Consider the following 20,823-nt stretch of genomic DNA (forward strand, 5'->3'; position numbering starts at 1 on the left):
CATCATTACTGTCCTGTACAACCGCGACCTGGAGCTTGTCGAAGGGTAATGCGTCATCAAGGGGTTCGTGCTTTTGCTCTGGGAACTGAGCGAGCAGATCAGCTAAAGCTTGGCTCTTGATACCTCGCGGTGTATAGCACATGATATCGAACTCGGAGATGGCTAGGAGCCATCGTGAAGCCTTTCCGGAGATAATGGGCTATTGGGCTTGGAGAGGAGATGTCTGTACGGATCACATCGTGTGATTAAATGGATGGGGTGGGTCATGAAGTAGTGTCTGAACTTTTGTGCGGCGAAGGCGAGTGCGAGACAATGATGCTCAATGGCCGAGTAGCGAGTTTCAGCCTCTCGAACAAGTCGGCTAAGATAATAGACGGGGCATTCCTGCCCCTCGACCATTTGAGCGAGGAGGGCACCAATAGACTTGTCAGTTGAGGTGAGGTAGAGTAGCAGTGGCTACTCCCTGATAGATGGGTGCATGGTGGTCGAGGAGCTAAGAATAGACTTAATCTTCTCAAAAGGCCTTTTGATGAGCTTCCGTCCAATTAAACTTAGCATTGCCTTTGATTAGTGAGCTGAAAGGGTGAGATACCTCTGCCAACGCTAGTATAAATCTATGCATATAGGAAACCTTACCTAAAAAACTCTTAAGCTGCTTGAAAGAGCTAGGGCGAGGCATGTCCGTGATTGCGCAAGCTTTGGTGGGGTCATCGTCAATCCCCTGACGGTGCACTGCAAAGCCCAAGAAGTTACCTCGACTTACTCCAAATACGCACTTAAGGGGGTTCATACGTAGATTGTACATGCGGCATCGCTCGAACACTTGGCGCAGGTCCTGAAGATGACCTTCTCGTTGCTTGGATTTCTCCACGAAGTCGTCAACATAGTCTTCTACTGTGCGATGTAGCATGTCATGGAAAATGGCAGTCATGGCTCTCTGATACGTGGCACCTGCATTTTTCAATCCGAAGGGCATGACCGTGTAATGAAAATTGCCAAGCGGTGTTCGAAATGCGGTCTTGTGCGCATCCTCTTCGGCCATTCGTATTTGATTGTAGCCACTGTAACCATCCATGAAGGAAAAAAGTGAATGCCCGGTCGTTGCATCAACCAGCGTGTCAATGATTGGGAGGGGGAAATCATCTTTTAGGCATGCCTTGTTGAGGTTACGAAAATCAACACAGACGTGGATTTGCCCATTCTTCTTCTTCACAGGGACAATGTTTGCCAGTCAAGTGGGATGCAAGATTGGTTTGATGAAACCTGCGAGGAGCAAGTTTTCGACCTTTTGCTTTGATCTGCAGCTCGAGCTCTGGACGATAAACTCGAGGTGCTTGCTTGACGGGGCATGAGCCTGGGATGGTACTGAGATGATGTGTCACGAGCTGGGGGTCTAAGCTTGGCATCTCGTTATAGGTCCAGGCAAAGATGTCTGAAAATTCCTTCAAGAGGCAGATGAGGCTGTCTCGTAACGATGAGCCCAATTACGAGGAGATGAAAGTCGTCCATGGCTCTCGCCCAACGGGGGCGAGATTGACTTCCTCGAGATCTGGAGGTTGCAGTGACTCCTCCTCTATAGACGTGGGCTCGACAACTGGGCTCGCCGAAGTTGAGCCCGCACACCGTCATAAACGGTAGACATATCGCCCATCTGGCAGCCGGACCCGTTTGCACTCCCGTGGGGTAGTGACCTCTGCGCTGCGACGAGGAACATATGGTTGTGGAGGGTAAAAAATGCCCTGCTGTACCTCGTCCCACTTGGGCAGTGGAGTACGAATGATATGCGCCTCTCCTTCTTCATCCTCTTCGTCTAACTCATTAAAGAAGAGGGCCTCAGTAAAGTGTGCCTCGTGCTTGGCAAAGGGCTTATCTGAGCATGGGACCGTGATGACTTTTTTGCCCAAAATGCCTTTGAAACATTGGTGGTAGGTTGAGGCCATTATGCCGAAACGGTGCATCCATGCCCGTCCGAGGAGCACATGGTAGGAGGTATCGGCCTTGATGACATGGAACTTGGTGGGAGCGCGGAATCTACCGACTGCTAGATCGACATTTACGTAACCAAGGGTCTGGTGGGATTCATTGTCGAAATTATAAACTTCAATGGCCTCTTTGACAAGGCGATCTTGGGGCAAACCAACTTTCTGAAAAGTTGCCCATGGCATGATGTTAATGGAGGATCCATTATCTAGAAAAGCGTGCCGGAACTCCCTACCATTGAGTTGCGCAGTGACATAGAGGGGACGATTTTGAGGAGTAGAGACCCTCTTGTCAGATTCAGAGAAGGAAATAGTCAAAGGGGCCTGTTGAGAGGTGTACTGACTTGACGAAGCGGTTGCGCAACACTCTTCTTCACTGTGTTGTGCTTGAGCCTTTGATTGCATGGGATCGGTTTCTTCCAACTCATCATAATACGTGACCAAAGCCACACCGCGATGACGAGGATACGGATTGCATCGTATATCCTTCGGCGCGGTTAACTCGAGATCACCACCCTTGAGTCGTCGTTGAAAAATTTGCCTCAGAGTCCTACAGGCGCTTGTTGGATGTGTAGTGGCTTGATGGAAGATGCAGAAATTTGGGCTGGCGCGATCCTGCGTTGTTGGCTCTTTGTGAGGAACAAGTAGCACGACTAAGCCATGCTTGACCCATTGTTCAAGGGTGCTGGTGACTTCTTCCATACACACTGGGAATGGGGGAGGATCATTAGCTTGCTCAGCCCGCGATCCCTTGGCTCTGGCATCTGCTTTGCGGCGCTTCTTTGCTCTGCCATTGTGAGGAGCAGCCGGCGTGTCTTTGCGAGTTACATGTCCAGCGACCTCTGCTTTGGGAGGTGCAAGGTCCTTGCAAATGTTTCGTACAGCTGCGGTGAGATCGCTGAAGCTGTTGAGTCCCAAATTGACCAAGTGTATCCTGTAAGTCTTGGTCATACCCTGTATGCAAATATCAACCAAATCCCTTTTGCTGCTACCCTCGAAGCATTCTCTCGCACGGGCTTGGAAGCGAGAGATGAACTTAAGAGGCTCCTCGTGAGGCTCTTGTGTTTCTTTGGTGAGGGAGAGGGTGGTGACCCTCTCGATGGCTTGGCCAAACTTGTCATGAAACTTTTGGGAGAGCTGTTGCCAAGTGGTAATCGAGTCTGGCTCGAGGCTTTGAAACCATCCGTACGCGAGCCCTGTGAGGGACTTGGAGAATTCTCGAAGGCGCAGGATCTCGTCGTGGCTATGCTGGCCTAGAGATTCTACGAATCTCTGCAAGTGTTCATCGGCATCCCCTTTGACACCGTCATACTTGGGAAATTTCGGGATGATGAACCCCTGTGGGTACGGCGTCTGAGCGAGGCTTTTTGGGTACGGAGGCTCCATACGCAATACTAACGCGCGTGCAGCGGACGGGGCATGCTTCATGAAGAAATCACGTAGCATGGATTCAGTGACATACTCCGGGGAAGGGTTTGCCGGCGGAATAGCTTGAACCAGGGTGGGCTTTGGGGCTGCGTGGGCCTGCGTCGACGGATACCACAGTGGTGGCACATGAGTGGATGAACTGCCTGGCTGGTCGTGCTCAAGCAAGGCTACGCTAGCTAGAGAAGCAGTTCTGGCCCATGCACTTTCCATAATCAGGGCTTCCAGTCTGTCAAGGCGGTCGTTAAGGTCACGGTTGAACTGCAACAACTCCTCATGAACGGAAGGGGCTGCTGAGCTCTTCGGCATTGTGATGTGTGGTGCATGAATATTGGAAGCACGTGACGGCGCCTAGGACTGGAGGGGAGAGTCACCACCTCCTCCAATAGAGGGCTCTGAATGGTGAGTTGGCATATCCTGTGATTCCATCTGCTTGTACTGATATCCCTAGTGAAGGCGCCAAAATATAGGGGTTCTTTTTAACTAGGTGGTAAACAATAATATAATGGTGATATGAGGAATACAAATACGAAGGAAAAATAGAGGAGATGCTCAATGTAGGAGGAGAAGAAGACCAACTGTCAAGATAAAGATGGTGGTAGGGCAAGTATACAATATCTTATGACAGCTTAGTCTTTTGAGGTTGATTATTCCTTCATAGGACAGTGCTATTTATAGATCTGGATTCCATTGGTTATTATCTAATGGTCCCTTCCGTGCATGGTTCCTCTCATGCATTACTCCCAATCTAGATTATGTGAGTAATCCTGGAGATTTAGGAGTTTGAAGGGTCTAATCCTTTCCTCGAGTCTTGTCCTATATTGCCATGTCACCTCTTCCTTAATCAGGGGCATTATATGTTGCTTGGCCGTCAGTTGGTCAAGCCTGACACAGCATTAATTGTGATTTTAAGGTTTGCTGTCATGACATGTATAATCCCATCATCTTGTTAATTGGGCCTTGCTGAGAGTGAAGGCACCTCTTGACTTCTCATCCACCAATCCAAAATCCTCCTAAGTTTCTCAAACATAGATTCCTATAGCCGCGAAGACCCTACCTTCGTCTCGTGCTATACGCAATCCCTGGATGGCGAGCCCCCTAGGGCTCCAATCTTTCAAAGTGATATTCTCTGGCGTAACACCAGGACTCGAGGTATTTGAGAGTTGGTGGATCAGAAGTGAGGAAGTCCCGTAATGCGGAGGTCAGCAAGGTCGTGCTTCACAAGGTCGACTTCATTGGCTACTTCTTCAACTTGTTCGCGCAATGCGAGAATGTGTTCCCTATTTTCTTTGCCAAGGGCAATTTGCTCTTTCTAAAGAGCAATACTTTCTAGTAGAAGCTCACGGAGGGATCGTTCTTCTGATAGAGGGACTGGAGGAGCATTAGCGTCTCCTTGTTCTTCTTCTTCTCCTTCTTCCTCTTCTTGTTCTTGTTCTTGTTCTTGTTCTCCTTCTCCTTCTCCTTCTTCATCACCACCCACTTCAGCACCTTCTGCTTGTTGCTCTGCTATAACAATTTCTTGGCCCTCATTTGCCAGATTACCAAATTTAGGGTCATACCAAGTGTTGTCTTCGGATTTTTTTAGACCCATTCGGCCCAGCAAGTCTCTGTCAATCCTATAGAGATTGGTCAATTCTTTCTCATCCTCTCCTGCTAGCTGTACCTTGTAGGCTCTGAATATCAGGGTAAGAACCATAGCATAGAATAGGTGAGTTTTTTGTTTCTTGGCGCAATCTTGCATGTGGTGAAAGATGAGGAAAGTGAGGTCAAACTTCTTTTCGTTTAGAACACACCAGATTAGAAAAGCTTCCATAAATGATACATCCGAGCAATCGCCGGATTTTGGAAAGATGGTATGGATGATAACATGATAAATAAGGCGAGCTTGCACGGTTGACTTGCAACTGTCTTGTCACTGTTTTCAGTTGGAGGGTGGCTCATTTGTTGAACTGCTTGTAGAGGGTCAAACCCTTCCCCATGATACCAGTCATAGGCAGGACAGTAGGTGATATCGCCGTGAGGAATCTTGAGAATGCGGCAAATACTGGACAGGGTAAGGTGAATGTGACTGCCTATAACGAAGGAATCGAAAGTGTTTTGCCCTAGTTCTTTCTCAAGATGAGTGTAAAATAATCTTACAAGCTTGGGGTAATAAGGGACTTTGAGGGATACAAATCCACCCAAGCCAATAGCATCAAAGAGAGAGAAGGTGTATTGAATCAACTCTTTACTTTCACTACTATCGAAAATTTTTCCCTTCTCAACTATCTTATGGATGAATTTGGTTTCATAGATTTCTTTGAACTCAAGTTCTTGGAAAAAGACGCATTTTTGGGGTAGGATAGGAGTCGGGACTGTCAGGGTTGGGTGGGGCAGACCCTCCGGCATCAAGATCATGAGCACGCTTAGGACGTTTTTCTAAGTCTTTGGCCGTCCTAGATGGATTCTTCCTAGAAGCCATGGGAAACAAACTCAAGGGTTTTCTCTAGAGTTGAGGGATTTTGTGAGATTTTAGATAAAAAAAAAAAAAAAAAAAAAATTTGTTCGACAAAATCTAAGCTATGATGCTATAACAAGAGATTAAATCAAAGGATATCAATAATGAATCTTACGAGGAATTGATTGAGTTTGAGAGGAAGTATCGGAGCTTACCTTAGATGCGAAGAGGAGAGAGAGAGGGGGGTTCGCAGACGCCTTCTGAGAGTGAGAGAGAGAGGATTTTTGAGTTTGAGTAAAAAATAGGGTTCGCGGTTCATTTAAAGTCAAATTTGGGCCTATACGTGTGTGGGCCGCGAAACATCGGTTGATCGAAATGGCTTCATCGGTCGGCCGATTTGCATTCTGATGAAATTTTAATTTCCTTATTTCGGTCGGCCGAAATAGGATTTCGGTCTGCTGAAATGTTTATTTCAGTCGACCGAAGTATAGTTTCGGTCTGTTGAACTGAATGCAGAAGCAAATGTATGAAGGATTCTCCAGTTGTCATTAAATCTCACTTTCCATTGCTATTCCGATTTCCCGTCGAAGAGTGCAAAATCTATCTTCTTGGAGTGGTTTTGTGAGAATGTCGGCCAATTGATTCTCAGTGCTAATGAACTACAATTCAGTATCACCTTTTGATACGTGATCCCTTAAGAAATGATATCTAATCTCAATATGTTTTGTTTTAGAGTGCTGAATGGGATTCTTTGATATGCAAATGGCGTTGGTATTGTCACATTTGATAGGAATTTTGTCGAAGAATAAGCCAAAGTCTTCAAGCTGTTGTTTGATATACAAGGTTTGTGCACAGCAGCTGCCAACGGCTACATATTCAGCTTCAGCAGTGGATAATGCGACTGAATTTTGTTTCTTACATGACCAAGACACAAGGGACTGACCTATAAAGTGACAGGCACCGCTTGTACTTTTTCTATCAACTTTACAGCCGGCAAAATCCTCATCAGTAAATCCTACAAGTTCAAAGGATGTATGCCTAGGATACCATAATCCTAAGTTAATAGTGCCATTTTAGTATTTGAAAATCCGTTTGATAGCATTTAGGTGAGACTCTTTGGGACAAGATTGAAACCTAGCACATAAACATACACTAAACATAATGTCCGGCCTACTAGCCGTTAAATATAGAAGGCTTCCAATCATCCCTCTATATTTCTTAATATCAACATCCTTGCCTTTCTCATCCTTATCAAGCTTTAAGGATGGACTTATGGGAGTTTTGGCATGTTTGGCGTCCTCTGAGCCAAATTTCTTTAGCAAATCTTTAGTATACTTTGATTGGGAAACAAAGATTCCGTCAAGAGTTTGTTTGATTTGCAGCCTTAAGAAGAAGTTGAGTTCACCCATTATACTCATCTCAAACTCGTTTTGCATGGAGGTGGCAAACTCTTTACTTAGCAAGTCATTAGTTGATCCAAAAATAATGTCATCAACGTAAATTTGAATGATCAACAAATTGCCATCAATGATTTTGGTAAAAAATGTATCGTCAATTTTACCTCTACCAAAACCATTTGAAAGTAGAAACCCACTAAGTCTTTCATACCAAGCTCTAGGAGCTTGTTTCAAACCATATAATGCTTTAGGGAATTTATAAACATGGTTTGGACTTTCATAGTTTTCAAAGCCCGGTGGTTGTTCTACATATATTTCTTCATCTATAAAACCATTTAAGAAAACACTCTTTACATCCGTTTGAAATAATTTGAAATTTTTGTGAGATGCAAATGCAAGCAACATTCTTATAGCCTCAAGTCTAGCAACGGGAGCAAAAGTTTTTTCATAATCTATACCTTCTTCTTGGTTATAGCCTTTTGTAACAAGTCTAGCCTTGTTCCTAACAATAATTCCCGATTCATTCTTTTTGTTTCTAAAAATCCATTTTGTATCGATGATTGTTTTATGTTGAGGTCTAGGGACAAGATGTCAAACCTTGTTTCTTTTGAATTGAATGAGTTCTTCTTGCATTGCCAATAGCCAAGATTCATCATTTTCAGCCTCATGTATATTTTTAGGTTCGAATTGAGAAACAAATGCCACAAAGTTGCATACATTTCTTAATTATAACCTTGTACTAACACTTTTGGATGGATCACCAATCACTTAATCTATTGGATGATTTTGAAATTCCATTCATTTGGAGTAGTTTTATTTTGAGAGATGTCATCACTTGAATTGGTGTTTTGAGAGATATCAATAGGAGACTCATTTACATTGAGTTCATTGATACTCTTCTCAAGCTCAATAGGGGACTCATTTACATTGAGTTCATTGGTACCCTTTTCAAGTTCAATTTCTTCATCATTGTCCATCAAACTTTTTATAGGAGAAGTTGGGGATTCATCAAATACAACATGTATGGATTCAACCACAACCAAAGTCCTCTTATTATAGACTCTAAATGCTTTGCTTCTAGAAGAATAACGAAGAAAAATGCCTTCATCGGATTTAATATCAAATTTTCCTAGATTGTCTTTGTCGTTAAGAACGAAACATTTACACCCAAAAACTTTGAAATAACCTATATTAGGTTTCCTTTTGTTCCATTATTCATAAGATGTTTTGTTGAGAATTTTTCTAATGACAACTCTATTTATGACATAGCATGAAGTATTAATGGCTTCGGCCCATAGAGATCTAGGTGATTTGTGCTCATTTAGCATGGTTCTAGCCATCTCTTGAAGAGACCTATTCTTCCTTTCAACAACTCCATTTTGTTGAGGAGACCTAGGTACCGAAAGATTGTAATTATAGCCATTTTCGTCGCAAAATCTTTCAACGTCTTGATTATCAAACTCTCTACCCCTATCACTTCTAATAATCTTAATCTTACATTCCCTTTCGTTTTCGACTCTTTTACAAAATTTTGAAAGAATTAAATGAGCCTCATTTTTGCGTGCAAGAAAGAATACCCAAGTGAATCTAGAGTAGTCATCATCACAAAAGCATAAAGTTTACCACCAAGACTAGCAATTTTCTCCGGCCCAAATAGATCCATGTGAATCAATTCAAGTGGTTTTGAAGTGGTTATGTCTTTTTTCCTTTTGAAAGAAGACTTGACTTGCTTACCTATTTGGCAAGCACTACAAGGTTTGTCTTTTGAAAAATTTGTCTTTGGGAGACCTTTGACTAATTCATTTTTAGACAATCTTGAGATTAAATCCATGCTAGCATGGCCTAACCTTCTATGCCACACCTATCTATGTTCATTTGATGATATGAAGCATTTAACATCTTAATCATGAAGTTCACCTAAGAGCAAGGTATATACATAACCATTTCTAGGAGCACAAAATATTTGAGTTTCATTTCTTTTAACGATACACTTATCCGTTTTAAAGATCACATCAAATCCATTGTCACAAAGAGTAACTAACACTAAATAGATTATGCTTTAATCCTTCAACAAGCAAAACATTTTCAATAGACAAGGAAGAAGAAATACTTATGATTCCAATGCCAATCACCTTGCCTTTAGAATTGTCTCCAAATGTGACGCTTACTCTGTTGTATGTATGCTTTTAGAGAAGAGAATTTTGAGTGATCACCCGTCATGGGTCTTGAACATCCACTATCTAGAAACCATTGGTCCTTGGAGGATGTGGGGGCCTTCAACCCAACTTACAAGAGAGGTTTCAAAAGTCTTCACTTGGTACCCAAATTTTGTTGGGTCCGTAAGAGTTAGCTAGAGGCAAGTATGTTCTTTTAGGAACCCACTTCTTTATGATTTTCGGCCTTTTCTTCGAGCGATCTTGAATAAGATGATCCATTCTTTTACAATAGTTGCATCTAGAATTTTTGTTCTTCCTTTTAACAAAATAGTTAGCCAAAGGCTTTCTCTTTTTCAATAGGCATGTTTTTTTGCCATAAGGATCATATCCTAATCCACGTTTATTAAAGACACTTCTTTGAGCACCTAGCATAAGTTCTAGATTTTTTGTACCTTGAGTAAATTTTGCTAGACCATCAATTTGGTCTTCAATGATTAATTTCAAGGATTCGTTTTCAGAAGTAAGATCATGTGATGCTGATTGTTTAAGTAGAGTGCATTCCTTTTTCAAGCAATCATTTTTACTTTGAAGAGTTTGAAGTTTGTTATCAATGATAAGCTTTTCTCTTCTTTGAGAAGCACATTTTTTGACCATTTTATCTAGTTCATCATGCAATTCTTTAAAATCATCAAGTAGTCCATTATAAGCATCAACCAAATCATCATAAGACATTTCACATTCAGATGAAGAGTCAAGATTAGAGTTTACCTCATCCCTGTTTGCCATGAGACAGAGAATAGCTTTTTCCTCATCGCTTTCGGAATCGTTTGAGTCATCATCTTCCCAAGTGGCTTGCATGGCTTTTCTCTTTTTCTTCTCCTTTTTATAAACAAGACAATCAGTTTTGAAATGTCCCGGTTTTCCATAATGAAAACAGGTAGGGGTGTCTCGTTTGCTTTGTTCATTTGATGATTCACCCTTTTTGAATCTTCCCTTGTTGAATTTCTTCCTATGAAGAAATCTTTTGAAGGATTGAGTAATAAGAGCAAGATCATCATTTTTACTATCGTTGCCAGCAATTTCCTTTTCTATTTGAGAGGATTTGAGAGCAATTTCTTTCTTTCGATGATGATCTCTTTCTCTATCTTTTAGGGTGATTTCCCATGTAAGAAGAGAACCAAGTAGTTCATCCAACTCAAGAGTGTTGAGATTGTGTGCCTCCTTAATTGCCGTAGCTTTTGCATCCCATTTTTCAGGTAAGCTTCTTAGGATTTTCCTTGCAAGATCAGAATTAGTAATAGTCCTACCAAGATGCTTTAAGCCATTTATAATGTCAATAAATCTCACAAACATTTCACTAATGGACTTATTTTCATTCATGCGAAACAATTCATATTGATGCATAAGAATATCAATTTTGGATTCCTTAACTTGTGATGTCCCTTCATAGGTAATCTTAAGTTTATCCCAAATTTCTTTAGCTGTGGTACAAGTAGAGACTCTATTGTACTCACTAGGACTTATGGCACAATTTAGATTTACTTTGGCTTTAGCATTTAGGGAAATGAGTTTATAATCCTCGGTGTCTCATTCAGCTTCAGTTTTAGGAACTTTTCTTGTGTCAACAACTTTCATTGGAACAAAAGGTCCATTGACTATAACTAACCAAATTTGATAGTCTACGGATTGAAGGAAGTCTTTCATTCTATTTTTCCAATAACCATAGTTTGTTTCATCGAACCAAAGAGGTCTAGAGTTAGATCGACCTTCTTGATGAAAGTGACCATTTAAGTTTGCCATGATCGTTCTCTAATACACTTAGGTCTTTTCAATAGAAATTAGGCTCTGATACCAATTGTTGCCCAAGTAATGACTCTATAGAAAGGGCGCGCGCGCGCGCGCGGGGGGGGGGGGGGGGGGGGGGGAATAGAGTCTTAACAATCAATGGTCAATTTTTAATTTCAATTGATAAGCAAGTGCAAGGCTAACTTGCTCAGTAATAGTTTAATAAAGCAATTTGAAATTTAAGCTACAACTACCAGCAATAATCAAGAGATTAATCAAGTTGAACTTTAAGCAATAAATGTAAGAGATAAAGAGAGAGATTGCAAATAAGCACTCAGCGATTTTAGCGAGGTTCGGAAACTCCTACTCCTCGGTCCAAGACTCCTCTTGAGACTTCCCAATCCACTATAGGTTCTCCTTATGGGTGGAGAGCAAACATTTTACAAGAAGCACCTCTTTGCTTCAAAGGGCTAAGAGAAACACCATCTCTTAGTCTTCCTTGGGCCACACCAGCCCTTGCAAGATTTGAAGAAGATAAATGAAGTACAATATAATCTCTCTCAAATTTGTAGTACAAATTTTAGCTCACTCTAGAATATGTATGAATAGATTGAAGCTCAATACTCTTTAAGGATATGAAGTGTGTGAATGATGATAAAAAGGTTCTATGATTGCAAGGATATAATTCTCAATGGTTGCAATACCTTTTTATGAAGACCACAAGTCATTATATAGAGTTTCAGATGTATCTGATGTGTATTCTAGCTGTTGGGCACACAGTTTGAGATAAAATAGCCGTTCAAAATTTGAATCTACGCTGGTTCGGTCGACCAAAATGAAACACCATTGTGTTTCGGTCGTCCGAAATAGTTTAAGGTTGGCTATCACTCTTTATTTCGGTAGACCGAAATGATTTACCCTTTTGTTTCGGTCGTCCAAAATACCTTCATCCTTTGATCCAAAACTCTCTGTTAGAATCAGTTCGTCCGATTCATTTGCTCCTTTATTTCGGCCGTTTGAAATAACTAAAGGTAATCTTTCATCAAATCATTTCGGTATTGAAATGATTTGGTCTTTTATTTCGGTAGGCCAAAATAAAAGAAGCTTTGTTCCAAAGTCTCTGTTAGGATCGGTCGACTGTTTCAAGTTGTCCTTCCATTTCGGTCGACCGAAATGGAACTTATCTTTCAAGGAATACATTAAGTTCATAGATGATTTTTATTCTTTATGTTTCTTTATCATCATGGAAGTGATTAATGTATGACCCTAGATTTGAGCTTCAAAATGTTCATACAAACTTTGACAATGGTTCCTAAAAGCTCACCATCTTAGCTACCCCATTTGAAAAGATCTTGATGACTTCTCTTTAGATCTTGATTCCTTTTGTGGCCTTTTCCCTTATCTCCATGATGCTCCTTTTCATTTGTGCTTTTACATGTAATGTCTTGACTTGATGAATGCTTAGATCTGTAATTTGCTCAAGGTAGACATTAGAACACATAGAACATCATTAATGAATTATAATCATCAAAAGCCTTAGATTCAAGGTCAACAGGTTAGACTTACCAACTTCATTTCTGCTAAGGTTTTTTCAATTCTTAAACGGGACATCTTAGTCGTTAAAATTCAATAAAGCACATCATGGTGATGAACACGTTGATTTCTTGAATTGTTTTCCACCAAAACAAACGGAGTTGGCTCACTGATTTTCTTTCCCTTTGACATATGTAAGTAATTGAGCTTTCTTTCAACTGGGGCATTGTCTGATTGGGGGAAAGTGTTGTTTGGACAAATTTACTCATGATGGATTAATAGCTATTATTGCTCCTTACTAGAGAATCCGTTTTGAAGTACATTACATACAGGTAAAAGTATAGAGATAGGAAGATTAGGAATATAGGAGTGTTGGTTGTTATGCTTGATGCCTTGTGATCTTTGAAAAGAACATATTTTTTATCTCATCAGTTCCCTAGATCTGGCCTTTTTTAGTTGAGACTTATCAGTACTTTACTCTGTAGAGAGGATAATTGCCCGTATATTCCATTATTTACAAAAGTCCTCCTCTTAGGAAAAGCAATTACTTTGCAGGTTAAAGCGAGCTTTATTACAACTGAAGCCGACCAAGTTGAAAAAGGAATTGTCGATCTGGTGAACAAATATGGTATTAGGCGACTTGTTATGGGAGCAGTGCCTGACAAGTAAGCGCTTCACTTTTTGTTCAAGTTGACGTCTGTAGAAATTTGAATAACCTATTTTCTATGCTACTTCTCAGACGTAATGTCTTGGGCTGCATTGGTCAGTTTGTGCAGCAGGAAGCCGCTGGATTCTTCTATTCAAGTTCCAAATTTGTTAGTTATTTACAAAGAATGATAATGGATGGATACTTACACTTCATTTTTGCTTTTTATATAAATAGAGAAGTATTAATTTAATTTTTTTTGGAGAATGGCAAAATATAAGCTGGTGACAGTAAAAGTTACATTTCTGGATACTCGGTTTTAAGTTCAAATCTTCTGTTGCAAGGATGAAAGAATTCTTTCTAGTGAAAGATGTAGATAAAGGCACTTCTTAGCTTTCAAATGTTCTAAAAAAACTATGAAAATTAGCATTGTCAGCAGATAATATTGAAATAAGAGTTGGTGAATTCCTTGGAAGCTGAGGGGAATATTCCCCTTACATTAAATTTTGGCTGAATTTGGTGGGATTTAATGTTTTGTTTACAACTGGGTATAATTTTCTTGTAGTTATGAACCTGTAAAATGGAATATATCTTTCAGGAGACTTATATATAAAGGAAAAAGAATTATAAGAAGTTAGCTAAATTATTTATTGTAAGTAGGACACTTAATAGAGAACTTACTACATGTGATCTGTTTAATATCTCATTCATCAGTAGGAGTTGGTCATGAAACTTGGTTTTTAGGTTCTCTTTAAACCATATATAAGAGCAAGATTGGATATTCTGAAGAGTTACCTTATTGCTATTAAAAAAGTGTTCAAGAGGACTTGTGGTCCTATAAAAAATTCAGTTACGTTACTGTGTATCATCTGTGAAAACCTTTCAGTTGCACTGTTGTGTTGTATTGTTGATGCTAGTGCTGACATTCCATAGAATATTCTTCCCATGGAATATTCTTTGTACAGTTGCATGAAGGTGAAAATGAGCTCAGACAAAGCAAGTTATGCTGCAAAAAATGCTCCTCAATTCTGTGAGATATGGTTTGTCAACAAAGGAAAGCGCAGTTGGACAAGAGATGCTTCTGATGGGTCAAGTTGTATTCCTCCTATCGGGCAACAAGAGACTGTTTCTGCAAATGATTTGAGGTCTAAATCTTTGCGATATGATGAAAGTGAGGTCATGTTTCATCCAGAATGTCTTCGTTCCAGCTCTGGTAGAAGTATAGTCTCTGCTGGAATTAGAGATTGGGTTCAGGCTGAAGCAGTTCAATCGGAAGTGCCTTTTTCACCAACTTTGTTCAGTAATACTAATAGATGCGAGTCATACTATCCACACGGTTTGTTTAGCCCAACAAGCAGTAGCTTCGACTCTGGATATACTTCCTTTGCCGAAAAAAGGGTGTCTTCAGATTCTGACACAAAAGTTGAGGAAGAAAGCTTTTACAGTCAGCTCACTGAAATAAGAATAGTAGCTGGTTCATCAAGGAACGAAGCATTTGCAGAGCTTTTGAAGCGCAAAAATTGGGAAGCTGAAGCCATAGAAGCTATTAGCAAGGTAAAATTTTAACTTTGCTCTTTGTGATCTGTAGTTTGTATATTACTTTTAATAACTCAAAGAAAATGATAATTCTAGAGCATGACACGAGAAGTTTGTGGTCTTCTTTGTGCGCGAACCTACATGTTGGGAACACACAAGTTGAAGCACTGGTAATGGTTCATTGATAAAAGAGAAATTGCTTGCCCTGAGAAATAGGTCCTGTAACCCTAATGCATTGGATCTTAAAGCCTTCATCCTGCTGAGAGATTTAGTGAGTCCACTTTAAGGAATTTTCATGCTGAAACATTTTAGTGATCTCCTCTTCAACTCATTTTCCTTTGAGTTACAAAAGTCCTTGTGTTTATTGATTGCCAAGAAATTTCAGAATTATCTTCCTGACAGATGAGTGCATCCCTTAGAACAGTCAAATTATGTATTTTTGCTTGTATGTGATCCAAAACACTACCATATTTATAATATATGACATTATCAGTTGATTAGATACATGGATTTAAGAAATGTTGGTTGCACCAAATGCTGTGACCCTTGAAATGTTCTAAACTAACATTTCCATTGTCGATAAATTACTAGAAGCATAAATTGTTAAGAGATATACTACTTATTCACTTAATCTTGGGTTCTTGCGGTGAATATGAAATATATATGATCAGTTGTGGTGAATGGGTACTCTGTGAACCTTCTTTACCGTTCTTCTCCTAAAATGGTAAAAATCTTCTCTGATTTCTTCAGGTCAAGGATTTTGAATCTGCTCATGAACATGAAGTTAAACTTAGAAAAGAAGCTGAGGATGCACTGAGAACTACATTACAGGAACAAGAAAAACTCTTGGAAGAAAGCGAAGAAGTAACTAGAGAATTACACCAGGCCATGAGAAATATAGCTCTCTTAGAAAGTCGTGCACAGGAAGCAAGCCGTCGCCGTGTAGAGGCTGCTGGAGAACTGAAACTCGTCCAGGCGTCCATTGCCACTCTGCGACATGAAAAGAAGAAGATCAGGCAGCAGAAAACCGAAGCCACACGTTGGCTTGATCGGTGGAGAAGTCGTGGACAAGCTAAAGGTGCAAATTGCGATGGGATCATTGGGTTTATTGAAGATACACCAGAAGTAGCAGAATTTTCATTGTCAGACCTGCAAAGTGCGACGTGCAATTTTTCTGAGAGTTTCAAGATTGGACAGGGTGGTTATGGGTCTGTTTACAAGGGGGAAATGTTGGATAGAACAGTTGCTATAAAGAAGCTGCATCCAAAAAACATGCAAAGTCTATCAGAGTTCCAAAAAGAGGTTTACTCTCTCTCTCTCTCTCTCTCACACACACACACAGAAAAAGAAGAAACTATCCTCCCACTCTTTGTTTCCACTACTTGTTGTGCCGTACAAAAGATATGCCCTTTGTTTTTCTGAGTCTGAACTTCGTCAATTTTCTGGTTGAATTTCGTATGGTTCTCTCAGATTATTTAGTAGTTTATTACATTTTTTAAGTTTTAAAGATCTAAAAAAGTGCAATAGGACGAATGGATCATGTGATTGCCTTAAAACGCTTTGTTTAGGAGACCTCCATGGTGTAATTAATTCAATGCTGGGTTTTCAATGATCTGAGATTCTAAGTTTCAACATGTAATTTCTTTCTGAGCACAAGCTCTAGAAACTAAAAGAAGCATTTATATCATAATAAAATGTGGCTATCACATATACTTCATTTTCTTGCTTGTGCGGCTAGAGTTGACGTAAGATAACACTCTTTCTGCATATGCAGGTTCAAGTCCTTGGCAGACTACAGCATCCTCGTCTGGTGACTTTATTTGGTGTATGTCCAGAAGCCTGGTCTCTTGTATATGAGTACTTGCCCAATGGGAGCCTCCAACGTCGCCTTTTTCAGAAAAGCAACATTCTCTCCCTGACCTGGAAGATCCGAGCACGAATAATTGCTGAAATAGCTAGTGTCCTTTTGTTCTTGCACTCTTCTAAACCTGAAAAGATTGTGCATGGAGATTTGAAGCCTGAAAACATCCTTCTTGACACTGAACTAAGCTGCAAGATATGCGATTTTGGGATCTCTAGGCTTGTTCCAGAGGAGACCTTCCGTTGCCCAAGTTTCCGCCAGTACAGTGAGCCAAAGGGTGCTTTCCCGTATATGGATCCAGAGTTTCGTAGAACTAGAAGCCTGACACCTAAATCTGACATTTACTCCTTTGGGCTAATTATACTACAACTACTCACTGGAAGACCTCCAGCAGGATTGTCTGGTGAGGTGCGTAAAGCAGTGTCATGTGGGAAATTAACATCCATTTTGGATTCATCTGCTGGAGAATGGCCAACATTTGTGGCAAGGCGACTGGTGGACCTTGGGTTGCAGTGCTGTGAACTGAACAGTAGGGACAGACCCGAGCTAATGCCAACCCTGGTGAGGGAACTTGAGCAGTTGCATTTCTTGGAAGAGCGACAAGTGCCGTCTTTCTTCTTGTGCCCTATCCTAAAGGTGAGTAATGCCTTCATGTATTACATGTAATCGTCCTATTACAATCTGTAGTAATGAACTAAGGTGTCAACTTGGGGATCCATAAAAGCATTCCACGGGTCAACTGCGTTGACTACCTGCAAGTGCAATATTTCTGTGTGATGATTATCCCACAAGAAATTTGTAACAGCTTGCGCTTGCTTTACCCCGTCCTGCCAGAGCTTCTTCATCAGCCTGAACAAGATGAATACCGGTTGGAGTATATGACACTTTTTTTGTGTTAAAACCACAGAACAAGCTCTAGCAGCGTTACTAGCTTGAGCTTGAACTTAGATCTACCAAGCTATCGTTGGAATAGCCTTGTAGACTCCATTTGGCTCATCTATACGCACATGTTTCTATACCCACACGTTTTACATACATCATAAAGGCTGATAAAGTTCTCCGGTGCCTACTTGGAACAGTTTGCTAAAAGAAATTTTATATGGCTTTTTGATTCACAACCCTAGGCTTGCTAGAATTGTTTCAGCTCAGTAATGCTCATGAAGAAGTTTAAACTTGGTGAAATTTACAACCACCACAGACCAAGCTCTAACAAAGTTACTGGAGCTTGGTGTTGGTTGAGATTAGCTTTGTTTGAACTGAGATTTACCATGCTAAACCTGGAATAGCCTAGTAGACTCCATTTGGCTTATCTATACCGACGCATTACACATCTGTCATCAGGGCTGAAGTTGTGACTTGTACTATGCCGACCAAGAATTTTTTTGCTTGAATTATGTGATTTCTATGCTGCATGATAATCTAATCTTCACACTTTCTGTTACGCGGTGAAGTTGTCATCTTTCACTGCACCTGGCTTATGTTATAGTGGGTTGGTTTCAGGAGTTAATGCATGATCCTCAGGTGGCTGCAGATGGTCACACTTATGAAGGAGAGGCATTGCGTGGATGGGTGGAGAATGGCCGTGAAACTTCTCCAATGACGAATTTGAAGTTGGATCACTTGCAACTCACTCCCAACCATGCACTACGACGAGCAATTCAAGACTGGCTTTGCAACACTTGAAACTCCCTGCGTTCGTGCATGCCATCTGTTGTTTGTATATTTGTATAGGTTCATTATGAGAGACCTTAAACTCTACCCATTGTAGATCATGCAATTAAAATGCAGGGACAGAGTGGTGAGTGCTTATTAGCACCCACGTTCCTGTATGCTTTTGTATGTATTTTTTATCTATAATATAGATACCGAGATTTTGTTTACCAGGGAAAAGAAAAATGGACAATCTGTTAAATAGAAAACCAATACAATGCTCTCGAGGGTGTTCAATTTTGCTTTTCTGATGTTTAGCCAATTACATTTTTGGCTGAAGATCAACCAACCCTTAGAATTAGTCATTCTACTAGAACAAATGTCTCAACATGCTTGCAAGAGTTGATCCACCTCAGAAAGCAGTGAGACTCTACTTAGATTCTCAGTGCCACTGAAGGGGTGATCTACTGAAATACCAGTGCAGGGATCATCTTTCTGAGCAACCAAAAGAGGCTTCAACTCGCCCATGCAGTTTTCAGGCAAGTCTCCGGCCATAACCTTCCCGGGAACCATGTTTTCTTTAAAACTGGTTTTAGCACAAAACTTTCCAAGTATCTCACCGTCACTAGAACCATTTCTTGAATTTGAATTCTCCATTTTCTTGCTGGACGCCAAATTGTCATTTTCTTCATCGGTCTGATGTGATTTTTCGAACCCCTTTTTGGTCAGATCTTCATAATTCAAGGATGAAAACTGATCTTGATTTCCATTGTCACTAAATTGAGAATCACAACTTCCATATGTTCCTATAGAGGATTCTTGCAGAACTTGTGCTGAAGAAGTCCTCTGACAGAAGCTCCCAAATCCTTCAATTCCTCTGGTCAGCTTCCGAGCTCGATCTCTCTCTTCTTTCAGAAGAGACCCTCTTTCAAGCAGCTTCAGTATCCTCTCAGATTTGTTTCTAACATTAAGCCCCCAATTGAATCTGCAGACAAAATTTTAGAATAGTTAATAATTTGGAAAATAAAATAAATATTAATTCTACATATAAAAAATGTTCAAATTTTGGAAGTGAACAAAAAAAATCCCAACAAAATATAAAACAGAGAAATGAATATAAGACCCTTTCTCATCAAGGTGTTGAAAGCTTCCCATCTCCCTAATAACATCTTTGTCACTTTGGAACTCCTCTGCAACACTCTCTGGTCCATGGGTCAACAAGTGTTCAAGTACTATAAGAGCCTTGTATGATAACCTCCAGTTCTCTCTGTCAAACCTCACCAGCCTAATGCACAAATCAAACACAACAACAGTAAAATATATATATATATATACACACAGTCACACACACACACACACAATATAAATATATATATATACAAAATCACAAAGTCAAATGTAACACACATTAAAACAGATCAAACATGATAACATGAACAGAGTAACAGAAATGAACCTATTGTGTAGAATCTCCACAATTCTCCAATAATCATCGACCTCGAAAGCGGCTTTCGATATCATCTTCAGGGTCCGTGTATCAGGAGCCCATGGATTTGCATTCGTAGCTTCCTCTGCCAATCTTTAAACACCACCCACATAAAATCCAAGATTATAAATAGTCTAAAATATATTCGTAGCTTCATCTCAATGATTGTCACATCAGTTGATAACAAAAATATATCGGGATTTTTATCATCTAATGCGATCAATTTGTGTGCATTAAACTTACAGTTGAGCAGGTGTGACATCTGTGAGGGCCAATCTGGCAGTCTTGATCTTCTCTTTGAAGAAGAAGGAAGCTTGCTTCTTGAATTGATGAAAAAATGGTGCACCCATGTGTTCACTGTTGTTGCTGCTGCCTAAGATTGACATATTTGATCTGTGTGTGTGTATATATATATATATATATATATATGTAAACAAGGTGGAGCGAAAAAGTTAACACAATAACTGATCCAATTTGATGCAACCCACAACAACACCTACTCTGCATCTACTAATAAAGTGGTATTTGAATATGTAACCAGAAGAAAAACAGATACAGATTCCAAGTGTGTGTGTGTGTGTGTGAGAGAGAGAGAGTTCATGACATATTGTTGGGAATTGGGAATGGAAAACAAAAAATTTTCAGTGTATGGTGATGGTTTTTGAATCTACAGATTTGTTGTAAGGATGTGAAGTCAACATCTGACCAGACTCCGGGCTTTTCGGTTTGAATTTGAAAGTCATGTGTTTGCTAATTCCAGGTTTAATTTTGTTACTGGCAGGTTCCTTTTTCCATTTACCTTTTTTTATTAGTATTTTTGTTTTCTCATAAAGAACAAAGTTTGAATTTTGAAGTCCCATTTTCTTTTTTTTTCCTTTCCATGGATTACCCCAATAATATTTGTTGTTGCCGTTGAAACTTGAAAGGTGAAG

General features: G+C 40.2%; 2 protein-coding genes across 2 annotated transcripts in view; one reads left to right on the plus strand and one right to left on the minus strand.

Annotated features, from left to right (window-relative positions):
* The window catches only part of LOC132307087 (U-box domain-containing protein 33-like), a 29,261-nt gene extending 10,626 nt beyond the window's left edge, over nt 1–18,635 (plus strand). The window contains exons 3-7 of the mRNA XM_059804749.1: nt 13,268–13,377; nt 14,324–14,912; nt 15,645–16,196; nt 16,669–17,391; nt 18,256–18,635. Of these exons, the coding sequence (XP_059660732.1) occupies nt 13,268–13,377; nt 14,324–14,912; nt 15,645–16,196; nt 16,669–17,391; nt 18,256–18,438 (2,157 nt within the window). The 3' untranslated portion in view covers nt 18,439–18,635. The remainder of the gene's footprint in view (nt 1–13,267; nt 13,378–14,323; nt 14,913–15,644; nt 16,197–16,668; nt 17,392–18,255) is intronic.
* LOC132307089 (ENTH domain-containing protein C794.11c-like) lies at nt 18,627–20,593 on the minus strand. Its single transcript, XM_059804753.1, has 4 exons — nt 20,135–20,593; nt 19,862–19,984; nt 19,529–19,690; nt 18,627–19,390 (listed from the first exon to the last, which is right to left on the minus strand). Exons 1-4 carry the CDS (start codon nt 20,275–20,277, stop codon nt 18,790–18,792), a joined length of 1,029 nt encoding a protein of 342 aa, XP_059660736.1. The 5' UTR covers nt 20,278–20,593; the 3' UTR covers nt 18,627–18,789.
* Between the last annotated feature and the right edge of the window lie 230 nt (nt 20,594–20,823).

Source organism: Cornus florida, unplaced genomic scaffold (genome assembly GCF_030987335.1).
Source record: "Cornus florida cultivar Cherokee Brave unplaced genomic scaffold, ASM3098733v1 CherokeeBrave_3.0.0_Hap2_Chr05, whole genome shotgun sequence".
In the NCBI taxonomy this organism is placed as follows: Eukaryota; Viridiplantae; Streptophyta; class Magnoliopsida; order Cornales; family Cornaceae; genus Cornus; species Cornus florida.

Bases quoted from the DNA above. Each gene is read 5' to 3' on its own strand.
- LOC132307089 (XM_059804753.1), bottom strand. From the start codon at position 20,277: ATGTCAATCTTAGGCAGCAGCAACAACAGTGAACACATGGGTGCACCA. The intron at 19,985-20,134 runs GTAAGTTTAATG...TGGTGTTTAAAG, and splicing joins GATGTCACACCTGCTCAACT to ATTGGCAGAGGAAGCTACGA. The intron at 19,691-19,861 runs GTTCATTTCTGT...TTTGTGCATTAG, and splicing joins GTGGAGATTCTACACAATAG to GCTGGTGAGGTTTGACAGAG.